This window comes from Phodopus roborovskii, unplaced genomic scaffold, assembly GCF_943737965.1.
Source record: "Phodopus roborovskii unplaced genomic scaffold, PHOROB, whole genome shotgun sequence".
NCBI classification, from domain to species: Eukaryota; Metazoa; Chordata; class Mammalia; order Rodentia; family Cricetidae; genus Phodopus; species Phodopus roborovskii.
The window spans coordinates 33,599,402-33,623,990 of NW_026126447.1; the positions used below are offsets into that span (position 1 = coordinate 33,599,402).

At 44.8% G+C, this 24,589-nt stretch overlaps 2 protein-coding genes across 2 annotated transcripts; both read left to right on the plus strand.

The window, feature by feature from the left end:
* Positions 1–7,462: 7,462 nt before the first annotated feature.
* LOC127224819 (PRAME family member 12-like) lies at positions 7,463–10,166 on the plus strand. Its single transcript, XM_051187980.1, has 3 exons — positions 7,463–7,749; positions 8,152–8,727; positions 9,599–10,166. Exons 1-3 carry the CDS (start codon positions 7,463–7,465, stop codon positions 10,164–10,166), a joined length of 1,431 nt encoding a protein of 476 aa, XP_051043937.1.
* A 10,788-nt stretch (positions 10,167–20,954) lies between these two features.
* LOC127224820 (PRAME family member 12-like) lies at positions 20,955–23,658 on the plus strand. The gene is made up of 3 exons (XM_051187981.1): positions 20,955–21,241; positions 21,644–22,219; positions 23,091–23,658. Exons 1-3 carry the CDS (start codon positions 20,955–20,957, stop codon positions 23,656–23,658), a joined length of 1,431 nt encoding a protein of 476 aa, XP_051043938.1.
* Positions 23,659–24,589: the final 931 nt, after the last annotated feature.

The window sequence follows — 24,589 nt, forward strand, 5'->3', positions numbered from 1 at the left end:
TTGCCAGTCAGAATTAGGGAGTTCTGAAAACCAGGACACACAGACACAGTGGAATGGAGTCTCATCACCCAGGAAGTGGAGGAAAGAAGGTCTGGAGTTCAAGGCTGTTTTGTCATTATTTTGCTTCTGCCATCTCTGATGGGCCCACAGTGCTCCTGCTGTGAGATTCTGAATTGCAGTCATCTGGCACTCTGGAAACCTTCCTAAGGTAGCAAGTCTGCATTACTCAGCTGAGGTTGACAACTTCAGGCAACCAGCAGCCACATGAACAAATGTAAGAGAAGGCTAGCAGGAAGGAAGAAGGAAGGCATTGTCAGAATGGCTTCTCTTTACTTTGATTTCACAGCCAGATATTGGGGTAGGATGATTACTGAGAATTCCAAGTCTGCTCAGGCTACACAACAAGTTCCAGGTAGGCACAGTCTCTGAAAATTTTAGGCAGAGACTGTGTCCAGGAATTGGAACTGAATTCCTGATGGCAACAGGGAAGCCCAGACTGGTTTGCACATTACCTGGAATAGCTGGGAAATCCTTGTACTCTCCCTATGCTGGGAATCTTCAAGAAGGTCTTCAGTGGTGACTTTGCTCCACCAGACATGAAAAAGTGTGTCACCAAGACCATTCCTCAGTTCCCCCATCTCCATCTCAATTGTGTCCAGAATCTCTATATGAATGACATCTACTCTATAAAAGGCAACTTGAAAGCATTGCTAAGGTAAGATGAGGAGCCGCTGTCCAGACCATGACAAAACTTTTCTCTGTGCTCTGCAGATAGGGGGCCCTCCATACCAGGTACAAGGGACCCAACAGGGCTGGAGACTCCCTGTGAAGGGGTGGCAGCCTGAGTCTGTCTCTGTGTGGGAAAGGCTGTGTGTGGTGTGTATGTGGGAGGGGGGCAGGTTTGGTAGGGGCTGAGTAGCTGGGGAGTACCTTGTACTGGCTTGTGTGGCAGAGGCTGGTGTGAAGCAGTGTGAAGAGGCATCAAGTGTGCTGCTGATACAGCTGTCCAGAGCTCTATAGAGACACGCCAAGGATGTAACCAGGTCTTGATTGGTTTGTGTGTGCGCTGTAGCCCTGAGGTGACCACCTGTACTGGGAGTGGCAGTGTGCATGTTCTGAAGCAGTCCCACTGTCAAAGCAAAATAAGAAATCAGATGAAGCACCATTAAATTCCTTCTACAGAGCCAGCATGACTGTAATCGCATACCAGGTCAAGAGAGAAGAACAAATAATTGAATATCCCTGATGGACATGGATCCACGTCCATCAGTACAGTATTTGCAAACACAATACAGGCATCCATAAAGAAATTATGCACCATAAACATTTATCTCTGAAATGAACAAAAGGTTCAAAGTACACGTGCCACTATATGTTAAAAAAAAAATAAATAAATAAATAAATAAATAACCGAGCAAACAAACAAACTGTTTCTGAATTATATTTTTGTGTTTGGTTGGGTTTTTGTTTTGTTTTGTTTTGTTTTGTTTTTATCAGACAGGATTGCTCCGTAGCTCTGGATCTTCTCCTGCAACTAGCTCTGTTTCCTTTTGCCCTAAATTCATAGAGATCTCCACCTGCCTATACAACAGGATTGCTGTGATTAAAGGCACGTGGCACCACATTCTAGCTAAACTGTTTTCATTTTACTATTTTTGTTGATATTGATTTGTTGTTTCTTTTGTTTTGCATTGTTTTGTTAACCGAATTTTCTTTTCTTTTTTGTTTTGTTTTCTTGAGACTGGGTTTCTCTGTATTGCCTTGGAGGTTACCCTGGAACTTGGTTTGTACTGCAGGCTGGCCTCATAAGCACAGGGATCAGCCTGCCTCTGTCTCCCAAGGGCTGATGTTAAAGGCATGAGTGGTCAACACACAGCTAAGACAACAGCATACATATATACATCCCAAACTGTCTCAGCTTCCTATCTTGCCTCTGCCTCTAGATTTCTGAGTATAACTATAGGCAGGTATAGATACTTGTTTTTGTTTAGTTCCTTTGTTTTTAAAAATTTTTTTATCTTGTATGTGCATTGGTGTTTGCATGTACATCTGTGTGAACGTGTCATAAGTACTTGAATGTGAATTACAATCAGATGTAAGCTGCCATGTAGGTTCTGGGAATTGAACCCAGGACCTCTGGAAGAGCAGCCAGTACTCTTGCCCACTGAGCCATCACTCTAGCTCCTTTGGTTTATATAAACAGAAATAGTCTTTTAAAATGGCCACATGCCTTGATAAAAGTCTAGAAAGTTAGGGAGACAGGGAACAGTCTTCAACACAATAAAAGGTCCCGATAAGAAATCCCCAGCCCGTGTCATGTTAAATGGAGAGAAACCTGAAGCAATCCCAGTGAAGTCAGGGAGTAGATGACGATGGCCAGTATCACCACTCCTTTTCAATGCTGTGCTTGAAGCTCTAGCTGGAGCATTAAGGCAAGAGAAGGAAAATAAAGGGAATAGAAAAAGAAGTTAAACTATCCCTATCCAGGTGTTTTCCAAAGATTCATTTCATTTTATTTTGCGAGTGTGAGTGTTTGCCTGTATTCATAAAATGCATGTAATGTCAGAGCAGTTCAGACCACAGGAGCCATTGTCAATGACCTCATTTGCATCCCAGAAATTGGAAGTAAGACTTACTGCTGTAGGCAACCACTTGCTTTGGACCAAGGACTGGTAGGAATGAAGCTGGGACTTAACTGCAAGTCCTATGTACAAAGGTGCTATGCAAGCTGCTAGGGAGAAATGCAACTGAAAGTCTTACCTGGATGTGAAGCCTATGGGCCACTATGACAAGACAAGATATGTCAAGATACACCCAAGGGTGTAACAATGACACTCGTATTTCAGGAGTGACAAACAGACACCTAATGGGACTTGTAGCCTTCTCCATAGGATGGAATTTATGTGTGGTAGTAGAAAGCTAGGCAAATCCCTGAGGCTGGTGAGGTTATGGACCCAATACTAGAGGAGAACCCAATACTGCCCCATTTCCTTTCCAGGATAAGTCCACAGGTTCTCTAAGAACCTAATCGTGTATCCATAGATAAGTGGAGCTCTAAACCTGTCCATACCAAAAAAAAACATTTTTGTTTGTTTGTTTGAAGTAGAGGGTGTCCATAACAGAAATCCATAATGATGAAAAAGGAAAGAAGAAATAGCAATGGGTGCCCATGCCCAATTAATACATCTAGATAACTGACCTACACCTAAGGCTCAGGGAACATGCAGGAAGAGAGAGCAGAGAGACTCCTAGAGCCAGAGGACCATGATGACAATGTGAGGTAGTGTCTTCTATAAATGACAGAGTGCAGAACCCAACACTAACGCCTTTGTCACTGAAACAAGACCTGCACAGTGACAAGGGCAGCAGAACACCTAACTTGGATGGGAAAAATCTCACAAGGCCTCAGCCAAGAATAAAGAAATACAGGGATTAAAGAGTTACCAAAAGGGAGAATCAGGCACCTGGAATGAGCTGACTGATTGCTTACCCACCCAGTGATCTTCCCTAAACTTGGGTACATGAGCAACACTAAAGGAAGGTGGCAGGATGTATTTATAGGTGTGTGTGTGTGTGTGTGTGTGTGTGTGTGTGTGTGTGTGTGTTTTGTGTGTAATTACTGCAGAATAGTCTGGAAACGGAGAATTAATGAGGGCCAAGAGAGTCATTGGAGGAGGGAGAATATGGGATGTAAATGGTATCAGTAACTTTTCTGTAAAATTCTGAACAGTGGTTCTTAAAACAAATGGATAGGCCATCCTTTGGTGGCATAAGCTTTAAGCCCAGCACTCAGGGAGCAGAAGCAGGTGGATGTCTGTGAGTTTGAGGCCAGCCTAGTCTAGAGAGCTACTTCCAGGACAGCCTCCAAAGCAATACAAGAAAAAAAAAAAAAAACCCTCTCTCGAAAAATATAATAAAAAATAGGACTGGCCAACAAGATGGCTCAGCATGTAATGATTCATGCTAATATGGTGATGTGAGACTGCTTTCCAGGGTACACATAATGGAAGAGGGAAATCCAAGACCAAGAATTTAAGAATTTTATTTGGGTTATTTTCCTTTTTTTCCTTCCTTCCTTTTCTTTTTTTCCTTCATACCTCTTTCCTTCCTTCTTCCTGTCTCTCTGTTTCCTCTTATTTACTAGTTTTTTTTGGTTGTTTGGTGGTTTTTTTTCTTTGTTTGTTTGTCAGGTTCTTAATATGTAGCTTTCTGAGACCGCTGGAACTCACTGAGTTATACAGGCTGGCCTTGAATTCAGAGATTTGCCTGCCTCTGCCTCTCAATTACTGAGATTAAAGGCTTGGATTAAAGGTGTGCACCAACTTTCTCAGGACCATTTAATTTGTAATTGAATCATTTTTCCTGATTTTCCTCAAGGAGGAAAATCCTTGCTTCCTTCCTTTCTTAGCTTGAGGGCCCTGGTGCTTTTTACACTGGGGTGAAACCTATTTATAGGCAGGAGTGACATCAAACTCTGGTACTACAGCCCTCTCCCCCCTGACTGCAGAGGTGACAGTCATGCACATGTGCCCAGCAGATGTCACTTTTAGACTGATTCAAACTTGTGTAGCCCTGGGTAGCCTTAGATTAACAGACATCCATCTGCCTTAATCTCCAGAGTCCAGGGATTAACAGTATGCACAACTCTGTTCAGCTTCTACAGCTAACTAGAATGGCTGGCTCTGAATTGTGATTCTTCAGGCCATCTTGATGAAATCATAAATAATAAATACATCAGCACAGCAAAAACAATTACTGCACCATTAACTAATGGTGTGTGGCCACTGGTCATGGGGCACATGGGGAGGTCAGAGGAAACCTTCTGCAGTCTGATTCCCAGGATTCCAGACATCACCTCAGATCTTCGGGCTAGGAGCAAGTGTCTTAGTCATGGAGCCTTCTTGGGGTTGCTGAGCAAGGGATTGTTTCTAAGAGACCATGTGAGGCACTGAGGTTTCCTGTGTATTCTTCAAGAAAAGCACCACTGTTTTCTGTTTGGAATTGGATGTTGTTGTTTACAGTTTCTCACTGTGTGGATCAGGTTTGCCTGAAACCACAGAAATCCTGCCACCACAGCTTCTGGAGTGCAGAATGACACAGGTGTATTAACACAGTTTACTGTTTTTGTTTGATTTGCATCTCATCTTGCTTTGCTGTTGGTTTTCACTTTGAGATAAAGTGTCCATCTTACTCTTGATGATTCTGAAGTCCTGGATCAAGTCATGAAGCCAAGTAAGCTTCTTGCTATGGAGGACTCCAGGTTCCTGACACCTACCTCAGCTCTTTCTCATCTGGAACACATTCATGTGGTTGTTTTTTGTTTCTGTTGTTTGGAGACAAAAGCTAATGTTGTAGCCATTGGTTACCCAAAATCTCACTGCATACTCAAATACCCACCCACAATAATACACACACATAGACTAGAACTTTACATACTAAAGTACATACATACAAACATGTGCCTGTAGATGCATATATAAGTCAGTCTATCCACAGATAGAATACTGACTTTTGATTTTAGTGTTTTTGTTGTTACCGGATAGGTCAGATTTAATCAATCTGTTGTAGAAAAAAAAAAAAAATCCCTCATCTGCAGGATTAAGTGGGTGGACCAATCAGGTAGGAGTTGGTTCTTTCTTTTTTTTTTTTTTTTTTTGTAGAGGGTGGGGCTACAGGCAAGGTGTATAAAATGAGGAGAGGAGGCCAGGTAGAACCACTCAGAGTCCTGTAGCTTGTGGTCACTTCCTACCTATGCTGAGGAGTCCTGGAGCCTGAAGTCTCTGCTTGGCCTTGCTGGCAATAGGAGTTCTGGACCCCCTGTTGATATCAGGTAAGTCACTCTGCTCCTTCAGGAGACCTACTGACTGAACGCTGGTCTAGCCTTTCACCAACTAAACTACATTTACAGATAATGGCTTTAAAATTCATAGGACACAACTTAATAGTTTTTACATGTGGTGTTGTTTGGCTTTATTGGGAAATGATTATTACATAGTCATTTACATGTTAGTTTATTTGGCTCTTTTGAGCTTTTAGAGGCAGGTAAAAATTAGCAAGGCTTTGTCCGGAATTCTAGGCTCATTATGGAATGGAGTTAGCATGTATCCTCTAGTAATATATTCCCCTTGTAAAGTGCCAAGAAAATTTAAAATCTATTGTGGTCTATTGTCCTCTAGACCCCACAAAACTACAAGAAAATCGTGGTCTTTGTCCTTGTAACATCTGTACACTTGGCTTCTCATCTAAGATCCTAATTTTTTTTTCTTTGAGACAGGATTTCTCTGTAGCTTTTGAGACCATCCTGGAACTCATTCTGTAGACCAGGTTGATCTCAAGTTCACAGAGATCCTTCTGCCTCTGCCTCCCAAGTGCTGGGATTAAAGGTGTGAGCAACCACAGCCAGGCCTCAGATCTCCATTTTACGGGAGCTCTCATTCGATACCATGGCTGGCTAGTTTTGTTGGAAATGCAAGACCTGGTCTTGCATTTCAGACATTGTTTGATTAGATGGTCAGATGGACACGGATTTAAAGAACTTGTACCACATTCACAGAATTAGTATAATAAACCCAGCACCTCCAAAAGATTCTCCTCACTCCTTCCCAGGAGGGATCAGATTGGTGAAAGCATAACAAGGGTGGGGTGGGTGTGTGACGTCACCAACTTATTTTCTTTTGCACCTGGAAAGAAGGTCAGTATCTTTTCCTGTAACAAGAGTCTGATCAGGTGAACAAGGAGGAGCTAATGGGCCCCCCCCCCAGACTGATAGCCAGGAAACCAGCACTGGACCAACTCAGAAACCCTGAACATGGGTCTCAGTTAGAAAGCTAGGGCAGTCTAAGGGACCTGGGACAGTGAAACCAGGATGTATCCCTGGTGCACAAAGGGACTTTGGGAATACATTCCCCATGGAGAGATACTCCCTTAACCTAGTGGCAGGAGGGAGGGCCTAGTCCCTACTCCAAAAGACCTGACAGATTTAAATGACCCCTCCAGGGAGACATCACCCTCTCTATGGAGTTGGGAGGGATGGGATGGGAGTGTGGTGGTGCTTGTGGGTGTTGGGGGGAGCATGGGAGGGAGGAGGGTAAGGAAGAAGCAACAGGGAACTAGGATGCATATTTAAAATAAGAAAAAAAAAGAGTCTAGTCTGTCTGAATGCTTGTGCATACTTCAAAATAGAAGAGCAGGGGTAGGTATCTGGTGGGATAGTGATGAATGTGTGCTGAGTGGGGGCTGTAAGAGACTCCTATGCAGAGAGTAATGGAAGTTGGGCTTTGATACCAGCCGATGATATACACTAAAGCACACTGAGTTCTCCCTTATTGCCAGAACAATAAGTCTGACCCTCTGATTCCTGCCTTGTGTGAAAAGTGAGAATTCACAAAACATTAGCTGAAAATCATGTCTCCTAAATGCTTCACCAGGATCCTTCTGTCCTTCTGACCAAAGATCTACCAGGATGAGCATCTACAACCCACCCACACTCCAGCAGCTGGCAGTAGAGAACCTGCTGTGCAACCAGACCTCAACCATCTCTACTCTGGAGTACCTGCCCATTAACCTCTTCCCACCAGTGTTCAAGAAGGCCATCACCGGTAGATGCATGGAGCTACTGAAGGCAATGGTGGCAGCCTGGCCCTTTTCCTACCTCCCCGTGGGGGCTCTGATGAAGACAGCCAATGCGGATGTGTTGCAAGCTGTTCTGGATGGTGTAGATATTCTTCAGGCACAGAAGGATCGACCCAGGTAAGCAAGGCCCAAGAAGACTAGAAGGGGAGTGGCTGGGCTATATAGATGAGATGCATGTGAGGTCATGGAGAATGTGGTCAAAGTGGACAGAGGCTTCTGGTGTCACCCCCTTGGAGGTCTGTAGAACTTCTATTCATGTTGAGGGTTCATATGATGACAGTCAGGAGTGGAAGAGAGCTCAGAGAAAAGGAAGCCATAGTGGGATGAGCTTTCCCTGGCTCTCCTACAGATACCAGTCTAGAGTAATTGAAGGAAAGGTCTCCAGATGAAGTTCAGGCAGAGTTCTCGCCTGCCAGGTGAGAGGGGCTGTGCTGGAAGTAAAGGTAGAGAGGTTGGACAGAGGCTGTCTCTGAGGCAGTTCCAGGTTTATTTTCTAAAATTCCAACTTTCTCCTCACAGAGAGTGGAAGCTTCGAGTACTTGACTTGAGGAATGTGAACCAGGATTTCTGGGATGTATGGGCCAGCAGAGAGGACTGGTTCTGCTCAACAGAGACTGAAAGTGAGGAGCAAGGAGGAAATAAACTGAGGCGGGATTTGAAGGTGGTCACTGACCTTAGCCTCAGGTTCCACCTGACAGAGCACCAGACGTGCTTGCTGCAGTGGGCCCAGCAGAGGAAAGACTCTGTGCAGCTGTGCTGCATGAAGATGAAGATCTGTGCCTTCCCTGTGGAGATTATCAAGGAGATCTTGGAAATTTTCCCACCTGAGGATATAGAGGAACTGGAGTTATCCACCAACCACATTCTGACCTTCCTGGCTCACATTGCACCTAGCCTTGGCTATATGACAAAACTTTGCAAATTCCATCTAGCTCACATCTTCTTGAACACACACACGGTTCTAAATATGTTGGCTGACACAGAGGAGACATGTACTCTGGAAGTTTTCTCTCAGTTCTCCAAACTCAACTCTCTGGAGCATTTCTCCATGCATGGCATCCACCTTTCGCCTGACCACATGCAACAGCTATTCGGGTAAGGAATGATGGAGAGCTGCTTCTACTGTGACAGCAAAACTTTCCCCTTTACTTCAAGCATTAGTGGGCCGGGCCCTGAGGTGTTCCAGCCACTGTGGATTTAACTGTGATGGAATCATCACAGTAGCTAAGTGTGGACTTGTGTCCTTCTTAAATGAGGTCACGTAGTTCAATGACCATTCATTTAGCAGAGTCTGTGCTGGGGCAGGAGATGGTTAGAGAGCTGGCTTGAAAGCAGCTCCTTTGGGTGGGTCAGACATGGTAGTGTGCTCTGGATAGTCCTGCTTGAGATCCTGGCTATGCCAATGGGAAGGAAACAGGACAGAGTAGGAGGCCTCGAACTGGGACGTGCCCACAGCTGCACAGGGTCCTAAGGAGCTCTGTACTCAGATATCTCCCAGCAGGGGCCACCTTATCCTCCTGCTGGAGCCCTCTCTCAGCCTCTAAGTCTCTCTGCAGAGGAGGACTATATGAGCACAGCTTTGGAATTAGTAGATGGAAAATGGTTGATGCTGGGAAGAGGGACCATCAGTTTCAAGGGTGGGACACTGAAATGAGGGATGGAGGCAGTGACTGATAAGAGGACATCAATGAGCTGTGCAGGACACGTGACAACATGCTGCCAGAACCTTTCTGTGATGGTCAAGGTTGGTCAAGGAGCTGGCTGGGAATGTGTGGTCTGAGACCATCCAACCTTATGTATATGCCCCGGGAGGCAACTGTATGAACTGGGACAAACAGATTGTTTCCCAAGGGCTGACCTTCAGTATAAGGCTAGACTGACTTAGCATATGTGGGCCCCTGTGTCTCAGTGTCAGCCTTTTTAGTGCCTTCTAGCACTTTGCACTAATTTCCTTTTCTTTCCCTAGATGCCTGAAGACCCCACTGAAGTTCTTGTCTATCACTCTCTGCCAGCTCCCCCAGTCAGGCTTCAAACACTTGTCACAGTGTCAGGCGCTCTGTCAATTGAAACACCTGAAACTCAGTGGTGTAGTGTTGTCCAGGTTCTGTGTCCCACATCTCCGAGTTGTCCTTGAGAATGTGGCAGACACTTTGCAGAACCTGGAGTTAGTGAACTGCGTGATGGAGGACTCTGACCTCAGTGCCCTCTTGCCTGCCCTGAGCCGGTGCTCACAGCTGACCACCGTGAATTTCTATGACAACGACCTCTCCACTGCTGTACTGAAGAAGCTTGTGCAAAGCATGGCCGGTTTAAGCAACTTGACTGCAGAGTTCTACCCAGCCTCTCTGGAGTGCTATGACCCCCTGGGTCGTGTCCTAGTGGAGCAATTTACCCAACTCTGTCTTGAGCTCCTGGATATACTCTTTGCCAAAAGGCAGCCCAAGAAAATAGTCTTTGCTACAGGCACCTGCCTTCAATGCTGTAAGCGCTCTGTTTATGACATGGAGACCAGACTTTGTGACTGTGGGCAGTAGATAGGGAAAAGATTGCTTCTGCATACAGAGAAATGAAAGTCTAGGTGTTGGATCTGATCGTGGGGTTCCAGAACACTCTGTTTCAGATACCGTGTGATATACTGGAAACAAGAGTGGTCAGGGGATCCACACTGCAGGGACCGACTTGATTTGATGTGTAACGAGATCATGGTGATAGCTGACTGGTGGAATCAGAAAGGCAATTTCACATTTCTGACTGTGCCTCTGTCAGAACAGGATCACCACCGTCTTGCCGGTATGGGACAGCTGTAAACATATGGTCAGACTAGGTACCTGGATGTTCTTCCATTGAGTCCTCAGGCATTAATCTCAGCTTTAGGTCACAGTCAAGGTTCTGTGACCAACCACAGGAAGTGCCATCAAGGACATTATGGGCCAAGGCTTGCCAACATCAGAATGAACTGAAGTCATTTATGTCATTGGCTTCCCCAGAAAACTTCCCATGGGATGACTGCTCGCTGGATTGTTTGTACAGAAGTGTGAAACTGAACACAGCAGTGTACACCTGATCTCCTTTGAAGATAGTTTTGGAGAAACACAGGTGATTGCATCCCAGGGTAGTCACACAGGAGGAGCTGGGCCCACCTTTAAGATGACTGAAGCCACAGCCCTTTCTAGAGACCTGATTGACCTGAGACCTGGTTGTTAACTCTTTGGTTGTGAGCGCTGTCTTCATTTGCCGAGAGAGTAGCCAAGCCAGCTATTTCATTGTATCAGTTAGCAATAAGATAATTTTTAGGACTCTGTATTTTCATTGGTCTTTATCAATAAACCCAGTCCTCCTTTCTCACATGTCATTGTGATGCCTGCTAACTTCACATACTCTATTAACTCTGAAGGACACTTGATTATCCCACTTTGGACAGAACCATCCCTGGGGTGCCATGTGCCAGCAGTAGGGAGGCAGTTACACATTGATTTCTATGACCTTGAGTTCTGGGATAGCCAGGACTACATGGAAAAATCCTGTGTCAAAAAAATTAAAAATTTAAAATTACACAAGATCTTCTGAGTATGACTGCCTGAGGAGGGAGTTACCTTTAACATTAGAATGCATTTTTCTAGATTCTGTTTTCTTATATCAATGTTATTATTCATATATTACTGTGACTTTTATATAGCCAGATGTTCTCTGTGTATCCCTGCGTGTGTTGAATATCTTATTTTAGGTAGTAAATGGGTCAAGCTTTGGTGGCACACACCTGTAATCCCAATACTCAGGAGGCAGAGGCAGGCAGATCTCTTTGAGTGGGAGGATAGCCTGGTCTACAGAGGTAGTTCCGGGACAGTCTCTAAAGAAATACCAAGAATCCTGTTACAAAAAAAAAAAAAAAAAAAAAAAAAAAAAGTACAAAGAAGCACTGTGTGTTTACCCACCTCATAACCAAGGCCTTGGTGTCGCTGTCTTCTCATTCTGTGAATCTCAGACCCTAGATTAAGAGGGGCCTATAGAGATGGCTCAGTGGTTAAGAGTACTAGCTGCTCTTCCAAAGCCCTGAGTACAATACCCAGTAATCACTTGTCTAACAACCATCTGTGATAATATTGGGTGCCTTCTTCTGACAATGTGGGATGCATGCACACAGAACTTTGTATGCATAAAAAATGATAAATAAATAATAATTTTATTATTATTACTGTATTTTGGGGGAGAAAGCCTAAGGAGGCAGTGTAGGGCCTCAGGCATATTGTACAGCATATTTCCAAAGAAATACACCCTCATTCCTGCCCCAGGATTATTGTGAAAGGTTATCCTCTGCTAATACATTAAACACCATGACTAAATGGATCAACTCTTGAATGATATGAATAACCAGGCAGGCAGTGGTGGCACACATCTTTAATCGCAGCACAACATTCCTCTAATCTGGTACCAGAGGCCTCTGATCCATCTTGGGAGAAATCCTCTAAGTCCCAACGATTTCTTCTCATAGTGCACATCAATCAGTCCAGGAAGGCGAGGAAGCATGGAAGCAAAGTCCCATTGAGGACAAGAAACTTAGCAAGCCCTTCTCCCAACACAGGGATCTCTCAGGGTCAGTTCACTACTCTAGTGTTGGTGAATACCATGGTTTACATGTTTCAATTCCATCACCATCTGTTGCTTTCAAAGCCATAATTCTCCCTGGGTAGGCGAAGCCTCACAAAACCACCCCAAACAAAGATACCCTATCTAGTTCCATTACAGGTTGATGAATCCATTCTCAGGAGAAAGGTTAGCAGAAGGGGCCTGAGGGATGAGCCTGGCATGTGATGGTGAATGGACTGTGCTCAGTTCTCCAGGACTCTAAACAAGCCTGAAATATAAAGTTTAGAATGCTGTTGTCAAAGGGTCTTTGGCCTGTTTACTGTTATGAACTTGGTCTGGAATCCAGCAACTCCCCTAGATGGTTGTGAGCCAACATGTGAGCGGTGGCAACCGATCCTGTGTCCCTGACAAGAGCAGCAAGTGTGCCTAACTGCTGACCATTTCTCCAGCCTCCAATTTAGTCAGATGTTTTTGGATGTCAGTACACAGCCACAGTATCACTTCAGCAGGATGTTAGCTTCCTGTTGCTTCTTAAAGAACTTATATGTGATTGAAAGTGCAGCAGCCTAAGGTAGCTAGCTAGAGGCCTTGGATTCCCTTGGAACTGATGTTACAGGAGTGTTATAGATGTCTAACACTGATGCTGGGAATGAAACTCAGGTTCTCCTCAAGAGCAGTGCATCCTCTGAACTGATGGGACATTTCTCCAGCCCCTGCACCTATCTATTTTGTGTGTATATGTACACCACAACATTCCATCTTGGCCTACCTGAGGAGGTCAGAGGAGAAGTTTGGGAGTCAGCCCTCCCCTTCTACTCTGTGGGTCCCTAGGAATAAACTTAGGGTACCAAGATTGCAGCCAGGTCACTTTAGAATTGTGTCAAGCTCTGCCAACAAAATGGTTCATAACACAGCAATAAGAGGTGAAATGTTTCAAAAATTCCCCGTTGTTATCTGCTTATCCAGGGAAGTAAGGTACAAGGACTAGGTTTAGGGACTCATTAGCACACTAAGGACAGTTCATATTAGAAAACGTTTTTCATGGGAGGGAGTTTTCTTTATTTATTTATTTATTTATTTATTTATTTATTTTTGTAGCCTGTCCTGTAACTAGCTCTTATATACCAGGCTGAACTCAAGCTCACAGGGAACTCCTGCCTCTGCCTCCTGAGTGCTGGGATTAAAGGGATGCACTACCACCTTCTGGCTATATTATTGTTCTTAAGGGATATCAATTTTTTTTAGAACAGGACAAGGACTTTTGTCCCTCTCTTGGAGGCTGTTATGTGCATGAAGGTTGCCAGTCAGAATTAGGGAGTTCTGAAAACCAGGACACACAGACACAGTGGAATGGAGTCTCATCACCCAGGAAGTGGAGGAAAGAAGGTCTGGAGTTCAAGGCTGTTTTGTCATTATTTTGCTTCTGCCATCTCTGATGGGCCCACAGTGCTCCTGCTGTGAGATTCTGAATTGCAGTCATCTGGCACTCTGGAAACCTTCCTAAGGTAGCAAGTCTGCATTACTCAGCTGAGGTTGACAACTTCAGGCAACCAGCAGCCACATGAACAAATGTAAGAGAAGGCTAGCAGGAAGGAAGAAGGAAGGCATTGTCAGAATGGCTTCTCTTTACTTTGATTTCACAGCCAGATATTGGGGTAGGATGATTACTGAGAATTCCAAGTCTGCTCAGGCTACACAACAAGTTCCAGGTAGGCACAGTCTCTGAAAATTTTAGGCAGAGACTGTGTCCAGGAATTGGAACTGAATTCCTGATGGCAACAGGGAAGCCCAGACTGGTTTGCACATTACCTGGAATAGCTGGGAAATCCTTGTACTCTCCCTATGCTGGGAATCTTCAAGAAGGTCTTCAGTGGTGACTTTGCTCCACCAGACATGAAAAAGTGTGTCACCAAGACCATTCCTCAGTTCCCCCATCTCCATCTCAATTGTGTCCAGAATCTCTATATGAATGACATCTACTCTATAAAAGGCAACTTGAAAGCATTGCTAAGGTAAGATGAGGAGCAGACCATGACAAAACTTTTCTCTGTGCTCTGCAGATAGGGGGCCCTCCATACCAGGTACAAGGGACCCAACAGGGCTGGAGACTCCCTGTGAAGGGGTGGCAGCCTGAGTCTGTCTCTGTGTGGGAAAGGCTGTGTGTGGTGTGTATGTGGGAGGGGGGCAGGTTTGGTAGGGGCTGAGTAGCTGGGGAGTACCTTGTACTGGCTTGTGTGGCAGAGGCTGGTGTGAAGCAGTGTGAAGAGGCATCAAGTGTGCTGCTGATACAGCTGTCCAGAGCTCTATAGAGACACGCCAAGGATGTAACCAGGTCTTGATTGGTTTGTGTGTGCGCTGTAGCCCTGAGGTGACCACCTGTACTGGGAGTGGCAGTGTGCATGTTCTGAAGCAGTCCCACTGTCAAAGCAAAATAAGAAATCAGATGAAGCACCATTAAATTCCTTCTACAGAGCCAGCATGACTGTAATCGCATACCAGGTCAAGAGAGAAGAACAAATAATTGAATATCCCTGATGGACATGGATCCACGTCCATCAGTACAGTATTTGCAAACACAATACAGGCATCCATAAAGAAATTATGCACCATAAACATTTATCTCTGAAATGAACAAAAGGTTCAAAGTACACGTGCCACTATATGTTAAAAAAATAAATAAATAAATAAATAAATAACCGAGCAAACAAACAAACTGTTTCTGAATTATATTTTTGTGTTTGGTTGGGTTTTTGTTTTGTTTTGTTTTGTTTTTATCAGACAGGATTGCTCCGTAGCTCTGGATCTTCTCCTGCAACTAGCTCTGTTTCCTTTTGCCCTAAATTCATAGAGATCTCCACCTGCCTATACAACAGGATTGCTGTGATTAAAGGCACGTGGCACCACATTCTAGCTAAACTGTTTTCATTTTACTATTTTTGTTGATATTGATTTGTTGTTTCTTTTGTTTTGCATTGTTTTGTTAACCGAATTTTCTTTTCTTTTTTGTTTTGTTTTCTTGAGACTGGGTTTCTCTGTATTGCCTTGGAGGTTACCCTGGAACTTGGTTTGTACTGCAGGCTGGCCTCATAAGCACAGGGATCAGCCTGCCTCTGTCTCCCAAGGGCTGATGTTAAAGGCATGAGTGGTCAACACACAGCTAAGACAACAGCATACATATATACATCCCAAACTGTCTCAGCTTCCTATCTTGCCTCTGCCTCTAGATTTCTGAGTATAACTATAGGCAGGTATAGATACTTGTTTTTGTTTAGTTCCTTTGTTTTTAAAAATTTTTTTATCTTGTATGTGCATTGGTGTTTGCATGTACATCTGTGTGAACGTGTCATAAGTACTTGAATGTGAATTACAATCAGATGTAAGCTGCCATGTAGGTTCTGGGAATTGAACCCAGGACCTCTGGAAGAGCAGCCAGTACTCTTGCCCACTGAGCCATCACTCTAGCTCCTTTGGTTTATATAAACAGAAATAGTCTTTTAAAATGGCCACATGCCTTGATAAAAGTCTAGAAAGTTAGGGAGACAGGGAACAGTCTTCAACACAATAAAAGGTCCCGATAAGAAATCCCCAGCCCGTGTCATGTTAAATGGAGAGAAACCTGAAGCAATCCCAGTGAAGTCAGGGAGTAGATGACGATGGCCAGTATCACCACTCCTTTTCAATGCTGTGCTTGAAGCTCTAGCTGGAGCATTAAGGCAAGAGAAGGAAAATAAAGGGAATAGAAAAAGAAGTTAAACTATCCCTATCCAGGTGTTTTCCAAAGATTCATTTCATTTTATTTTGCGAGTGTGAGTGTTTGCCTGTATTCATAAAATGCATGTAATGTCAGAGCAGTTCAGACCACAGGAGCCATTGTCAATGACCTCATTTGCATCCCAGAAATTGGAAGTAAGACTTACTGCTGTAGGCAACCACTTGCTTTGGACCAAGGACTGGTAGGAATGAAGCTGGGACTTAACTGCAAGTCCTATGTACAAAGGTGCTATGCAAGCTGCTAGGGAGAAATGCAACTGAAAGTCTTACCTGGATGTGAAGCCTATGGGCCACTATGACAAGACAAGATATGTCAAGATACACCCAAGGGTGTAACAATGACACTCGTATTTCAGGAGTGACAAACAGACACCTAATGGGACTTGTAGCCTTCTCCATAGGATGGAATTTATGTGTGGTAGTAGAAAGCTAGGCAAATCCCTGAGGCTGGTGAGGTTATGGACCCAATACTAGAGGAGAACCCAATACTGCCCCATTTCCTTTCCAGGATAAGTCCACAGGTTCTCTAAGAACCTAATCGTGTATCCATAGATAAGTGGAGCTCTAAACCTGTCCATACCAAAAAAAAACATTTTTGTTTGTTTGTTTGAAGTAGAGGGTGTCCATAACAGAAATCCATAATGATGAAAAAGGAAAGAAGAAATAGCAATGGGTGCCCATGCCCAATTAATACATCTAGATAACTGACCTACACCTAAGGCTCAGGGAACATGCAGGAAGAGAGAGCAGAGAGACTCCTAGAGCCAGAGGACCATGATGACAATGTGAGGTAGTGTCTTCTATAAATGACAGAGTGCAGAACCCAACACTAACGCCTTTGTCACTGAAACAAGACCTGCACAGTGACAAGGGCAGCAGAACACCTAACTTGGATGGGAAAAATCTCACAAGGCCTCAGCCAAGAATAAAGAAATACAGGGATTAAAGAGTTACCAAAAGGGAGAATCAGGCACCTGGAATGAGCTGACTGATTGCTTACCCACCCAGTGATCTTCCCTAAACTTGGGTACATGAGCAACACTAAAGGAAGGTGGCAGGATGTATTTATAGGTGTGTGTGTGTGTGTGTGTGTGTGTGTGTGTGTGTGTGTTTTGTGTGTAATTACTGCAGAATAGTCTGGAAACGGAGAATTAATGAGGGCCAAGAGAGTCATTGGAGGAGGGAGAATATGGGATGTAAATGGTATCAGTAACTTTTCTGTAAAATTCTGAACAGTGGTTCTTAAAACAAATGGATAGGCCATCCTTTGGTGGCATAAGCTTTAAGCCCAGCACTCAGGGAGCAGAAGCAGGTGGATGTCTGTGAGTTTGAGGCCAGCCTAGTCTAGAGAGCTACTTCCAGGACAGCCTCCAAAGCAATACAAGAAAAAAAAAAAAAACCCTCTCTCGAAAAATATAATAAAAAATAGGACTGGCCAACAAGATGGCTCAGCATGTAATGATTCATGCTAATATGGTGATGTGAGACTGCTTTCCAGGGTACACATAATGGAAGAGGGAAATCCAAGACCAAGAATTTAAGAATTTTATTTGGGTTATTTTCCTTTTTTTCCTTCCTTCCTTTTCTTTTTTTCCTTCATACCTCTTTCCTTCCTTCTTCCTGTCTCTCTGTTTCCTCTTATTTACTAGTTTTTTTTGGTTGTTTGGTGGTTTTTTTTCTTTGTTTGTTTGTCAGGTTCTTAATATGTAGCTTTCTGAGACCGCTGGAACTCACTGAGTTATACAGGCTGGCCTTGAATTCAGAGATTTGCCTGCCTCTGCCTCTCAATTACTGAGATTAAAGGCTTGGATTAAAGGTGTGCACCAACTTTCTCAGGACCATTTAATTTGTAATTGAATCATTTTTCCTGATTTTCCTCAAGGAGGAAAATCCTTGCTTCCTTCCTTTCTTAGCTTGAGGGCCCTGGTGCTTTTTACACTGGGGTGAAACCTATTTATAGGCAGGAGTGACATCAAACTCTGGTACTACAGCCCTCTCCCCCTGACTGCAGAGGTGACAGTCATGCACATGTGCCCAGCAGATGTCACTTTTAGACTGATTCAAACTTGTGTAGCCCTGGGTAGCCTTAGATTAACAGACATCCATCTGCCTTAATCTCCAGAGTCCAGGGATTAACAGTATGCACAACTCTGTTCAGCTTCTACAGCTAACTAGAATGGCTGGCTCTGAATTGTGATTCTTCAGGCCATCTTGATGAAATCATAAATAATAAATACATCAGCACAGCAAAAACAATTACTGCACCATTAACTAATGGTGTGTGGCCACTGGTCATGGGGCACATGGGGAGGTCAGAGGAAACCTTCTGCAGTCTGATTCCCAGGATTCCAGACATCACCTCAGATCTTCGGGCTAGGAGCAAGTGTCTTAGTCATGGAGCCTTCTTGGGGTTGCTGAGCAAGGGATTGTTTCTAAGAGACCATGTGAGGCACTGAGGTTTCCTGTGTATTCTTCAAGAAAAGCACCACTGTTTTCTGTTTGGAATTGGATGTTGTTGTTTACAGTTTCTCACTGTGTGGATCAGGTTTGCCTGAAACCACAGAAATCCTGCCACCACAGCTTCTGGAGTGCAGAATGACACAGGTGTATTAACACAGTTTACTGTTTTTGTTTGATTTGCATCTCATCTTGCTTTGCTGTTGGTTTTCACTTTGAGATAAAGTGTCCATCTTACTCTTGATGATTCTGAAGTCCTGGATCAAGTCATGAAGCCAAGTAAGCTTCTTGCTATGGAGGACTCCAGGTTCCTGACACCTACCTCAGCTCTTTCTCATCTGGAACACATTCATGTGGTTGTTTTTTGTTTCTGTTGTTTGGAGACAAAAGCTAATGTTGTAGCCATTGGTTACCCAAAATCTCACTGCATACTCAAATACCCACCCACAATAATACACACACATAGACTAGAACTTTACATACTAAAGTACATACATACAAACATGTGCCTGTAGATGCATATATAAGTCAGTCTATCCACAGATAGAATACTGACTTTTGATTTTAGTGTTTTTGTTGTTACCGGATAGGTCAGATTTAATCAATCTGTTGTAGAAAAAAAAAAAAAAATCCCTCATCTGCAGGATTAAGTGGGTGGACCAATCAGGTAGGAGTTGGTTCTTTCTTTCTTTTTTTTTTTTTTGTAGAGGGTGGGGCTACAGGCAAGGTGTATAAAATGAGGAGAGGAGGCCAGGTAGAACCACTCAGAGTCCTGTAGCTTGTGGTCACTTCCTACCTATGCTGAGGAGTCCTGGAGCCTGAAGTCTCTGCTTGGCCTTGCTGGCAATAGGAGTTCTGGACCCCCTGTTGATATCAGGTAAGTCACTCTGCTCCTTCAGGAGACCTACTGACTGAACGCTGGTCTAGCCTTTCACCAACTAAACTACATTTACAGATAATGGCTTTAAAATTCATAGGACACAACTTAATAGTTTTTACATGTGGTGTTGTTTGGCTTTATTGGGAAATGATTATTACATAGTCATTTACATGTTAGTTTATTTGGCTCTTTTGAGCTTTTAGAGGCAGGTAAAAATTAGCAAGGCTTTGTCCGGAATTCTAGGCTCATTATGGAATGGAGTTAGCATGTATCCTCTAGTAATATATTCCCCTTGTAAAGTGCCAAGAAAATTTAAAATCTATTGTGGTCTATTGTCCTCTAGACCCCACAAAACTACAAGAAAATCGTGGTCTTTGTCCTTGTAACATCTGTACACTTGGCTTCTCATCTAAGATCCTAATTTTTTTTTCTTTGAGACAGGATTTCTCTGTAGCTTTTGAGACCATCCTGGAACTCATTCTGTAGACCAGGTTGATCTCAAGTTCACAGAGATCCTTCTGCCTCTGCCTCCCAAGTGCTGGGATTAAAGGTGTGAGCAACCACAGCCAGGCCTCAGATCTCCATTTTACGGGAGCTCTCATTCGATACCATGGCTGGCTAGTTTTGTTGGAAATGCAAGACCTGGTCTTGCATTTCAGACATTGTTTGATTAGATGGTCAGATGGACACGGATTTAAAGAACTTGTACCACATTCACAGAATTAGTATAATAAACCCAGCACCTCCAAAAGATTCTCCTCACTCCTTCCCAGGAGGGATCAGATTGGTGAAAGCATAACAAGGGTGGGGTGGGTGTGTGACGTCACCAACTTATTTTCTTTTGCACCTGGAAAGAAGGTCAGTATCTTTTCCTGTAACAAGAGTCTGATCAGGTGAACAAGGAGGAGCTAATGGGCCCCCCCCCCCAGACTGATAGCCAGGAAACCAGCACTGGACCAACTCAGAAACCCTGAACATGGGTCTCAGTTAGAAAGCTAGGGCAGTCTAAGGGACCTGGGACAGTGAAACCAGGATGTATCCCTGGTGCACAAAGGGACTTTGGGAATACATTCCCCATGGAGAGATACTCCCTTAACCTAGTGGCAGGAGGGGAGGGCCTAGTCCCTACTCCAAAAGACCTGACAGATTTAAATGACCCCTCCAGGGAGACATCACCCTCTCTATGGAGTTGGGAGGGATGGGATGGGAGTGTGGTGGTGCTTGTGGGTGTTGGGGGAGCATGGGAGGGAGGAGGGTAAGGAAGAAGCAACAGGGAACTAGGATGCATATTTAAAATAAGAAAAAAAAAGAGTCTAGTCTGTCTGAATGCTTGTGCATACTTCAAAATAGAAGAGCAGGGGTAGGTATCTGGTGGGATAGTGATGAATGTGTGCTGAGTGGGGGCTGTAAGAGACTCCTATGCAGAGAGTAATGGAAGTTGGGCTTTGATACCAGCCGATGATATACACTAAAGCACACTGAGTTCTCCCTTATTGCCAGAACAATAAGTCTGACCCTCTGATTCCTGCCTTGTGTGAAAAGTGAGAATTCACAAAACATTAGCTGAAAATCATGTCTCCTAAATGCTTCACCAGGATCCTTCTGTCCTTCTGACCAAAGATCTACCAGGATGAGCATCTACAACCCACCCACACTCCAGCAGCTGGCAGTAGAGAACCTGCTGTGCAACCAGACCTCAACCATCTCTACTCTGGAGTACCTGCCCATTAACCTCTTCCCACCAGTGTTCAAGAAGGCCATCACCGGTAGATGCATGGAGCTACTGAAGGCAATGGTGGCAGCCTGGCCCTTTTCCTACCTCCCCGTGGGGGCTCTGATGAAGACAGCCAATGCGGATGTGTTGCAAGCTGTTCTGGATGGTGTAGATATTCTTCAGGCACAGAAGGATCGACCCAGGTAAGCAAGGCCCAAGAAGACTAGAAGGGGAGTGGCTGGGCTATATAGATGAGATGCATGTGAGGTCATGGAGAATGTGGTCAAAGTGGACAGAGGCTTCTGGTGTCACCCCCTTGGAGGTCTGTAGAACTTCTATTCATGTTGAGGGTTCATATGATGACAGTCAGGAGTGGAAGAGAGCTCAGAGAAAAGGAAGCCATAGTGGGATGAGCTTTCCCTGGCTCTCCTACAGATACCAGTCTAGAGTAATTGAAGGAAAGGTCTCCAGATGAAGTTCAGGCAGAGTTCTCGCCTGCCAGGTGAGAGGGGCTGTGCTGGAAGTAAAGGTAGAGAGGTTGGACAGAGGCTGTCTCTGAGGCAGTTCCAGGTTTATTTTCTAAAATTCCAACTTTCTCCTCACAGAGAGTGGAAGCTTCGAGTACTTGACTTGAGGAATGTGAACCAGGATTTCTGGGATGTATGGGCCAGCAGAGAGGACTGGTTCTGCTCAACAGAGACTGAAAGTGAGGAGCAAGGAGGAAATAAACTGAGGCGGGATTTGAAGGTGGTCACTGACCTTAGCCTCAGGTTCCACCTGACAGAGCACCAGACGTGCTTGCTGCAGTGGGCCCAGCAGAGGAAAGACTCTGTGCAGCTGTGCTGCATGAAGATGAAGATCTGTGCCTTCCCTGTGGAGATTATCAAGGAGATCTTGGAAATTTTCCCACCTGAGGATATAGAGGAACTGGAGTTATCCACCAACCACATTCTGACCTTCCTGGCTCACATTGCACCTAGCCTTGGCTATATGACAAAACTTTGCAAATTCCATCTAGCTCACATCTTCTTGAACACACACACGGTTCTAAATATGTTGGCTGACACAGAGGAGACATGTACTCTGGAAGTTTTCTCTCAGTTCTCCAAACTCAACTCTCTGGAGCATTTCTCCATGCATGGCATCCACCTTTCGCCTGACCACATGCAACAGCTATTCGGGTAAGGAATGATGGAGAGCTGCTTCTGCTGTGACAGCAAAACTTTCCCCTTTACTTCAAGCATTAGTGGGCCGGGCCCTGAGGTGTTCCAGCCACTGTGGATTTAACTGTGATGGAATCATCACAGTAGCTAAGTGTGGACTTGTGTCCTTCTTAAATGAGGTCACGTAGTTCAATGACCATTCATTTAGCAGAGTCTGTGCTGGGGCAGGAGATGGTTAGAGAGCTGGCTTGAAAGCAGCTCCTTTGGGTGGGTCAGACATGGTAGTGTGCTCTGGATAGTCCTGCTTGAGATCCTGGCTATGCCAATGGGAAGGAAACAGGACAGAGTAGGAGGCCTCGAACTGGGACGTGCCCACAGCTGCACAGGGTCCTAAGGAGCTCTGTACTCAGATATCTCCCAGCAGGGGCCACCTTATCCTCCTGCTGGAGCCCTCTCTCAGCCTCTAAGTCTCTCTGCAGAGGAGGACTATATGAGCACAGCTTTGGAATTAGTAGATGGAAAATGGTTGATGCTGGGAAGAGGGACCATCAGTTTCAAGGGTGGGACACTGAAATGAGGGATGGAGGCAGTGACTGATAAGAGGACATCAATGAGCTGTGCAGGACACGTGACAACATGCTGCCAGAACCTTTCTGTGATGGTCAAGGTTGGTCAAGGAGCTGGCTGGGAATGTGTGGTCTGAGACCATCCAACCTTATGTATATGCCCCGGGAGGCAACTGTATGAACTGGGACAAACAGATTGTTTCCCAAGGGCTGACCTTCAGTATAAGGCTAGACTGACTTAGCATATGTGGGCCCCTGTGTCTCAGTGTCAGCCTTTTTAGTGCCTTCTAGCACTTTGCACTAATTTCCTTTTCTTTCCCTAGATGCCTGAAGACCCCACTGAAGTTCTTGTCTATCACTCTCTGCCAGCTCCCCCAGTCAGGCTTCAAACACTTGTCACAGTGTCAGGCGCTCTGTCAATTGAAACACCTGAAACTCAGTGGTGTAGTGTTGTCCAGGTTCTGTGTCCCACATCTCCGAGTTGTCCTTGAGAATGTGGCAGACACTTTGCAGAACCTGGAGTTAGTGAACTGCGTGATGGAGGACTCTGACCTCAGTGCCCTCTTGCCTGCCCTGAGCCGGTGCTCACAGCTGACCACCGTGAATTTCTATGACAACGACCTCTCCACTGCTGTACTGAAGAAGCTTGTGCAAAGCATGGCCGGTTTAAGCAACTTGACTGCAGAGTTCTACCCAGCCTCTCTGGAGTGCTATGACCCCCTGGGTCGTGTCCTAGTGGAGCAATTTACCCAACTCTGTCTTGAGCTCCTGGATATACTCTTTGCCAAAAGGCAGCCCAAGAAAATAGTCTTTGCTACAGGCACCTGCCTTCAATGCTGTAAGCGCTCTGTTTATGACATGGAGACCAGACTTTGTGACTGTGGGCAGTAGATAGGAAAAGATTGCTTCTGCATACAGAGAAATGAAAGTCTAGGTGTTGGATCTGATCGTGGGGTTCCAGAACACTCTGTTTCAGATACCGTGTGATATACTGGAAACAAGAGTGGTCAGGGGATCCACACTGCAGGGACCGACTTGATTTGATGTGTAACGAGATCATGGTGATAGCTGACTGGTGGAATCAGAAAGGCAATTTCACATTTCTGACTGTGCCTCTGTCAGAACAGGATCACCACCGTCTTGCCGGTATGGGACAGCTGTAAACATATGGTCAGACTAGGTACCTGGATGTTCTTCCATTGAGTCCTCAGGCATTAATCTCAGCTTTAGGTCACAGTCAAGGTTCTGTGACCAACCACAGGAAGTGCCATCAAGGACATTATGGGCCAAGGCTTGCCAACATCAGAATGAACTGAAGTCATTTATGTCATTGGCTTCCCCAGAAAACTTCCCATGGGATGACTGCTCGCTGGATTGTTTGTACAGAAGTGTGAAACTGAACACAGCAGTGTACACCTGATCTCCTTTGAAGATAGTTTTGGAGAAACACAGGTGATTGCATCCCAGGGTAGTCACACAGGAGGAGCTGGGCCCACCTTTAAGATGACTGAAGCCACAGCCCTTTCTAGAGACCTGATTGACCTGAGACCTGGTTGTTAACTCTTTGGTTGTGAGCGCTGTCTTCATTTGCCGAGAGAGTAGCCAAGCCAGCTATTTCATTGTATCAGTTAGCAATAAGATAATTTTTAGGACTCTGTATTTTCATTGGTCTTTATCAATAAACCCAGTCCTCCTTTCTCACATGTCATTGTGATGCCTGCTAACTTCACATACTCTATTAACTCTGAAGGACACTTGATTATCCCACTTTGGACAGAACCATCCCTGGGGTGCCATGTGCCAGCAGTAGGGAGGCAGTTAC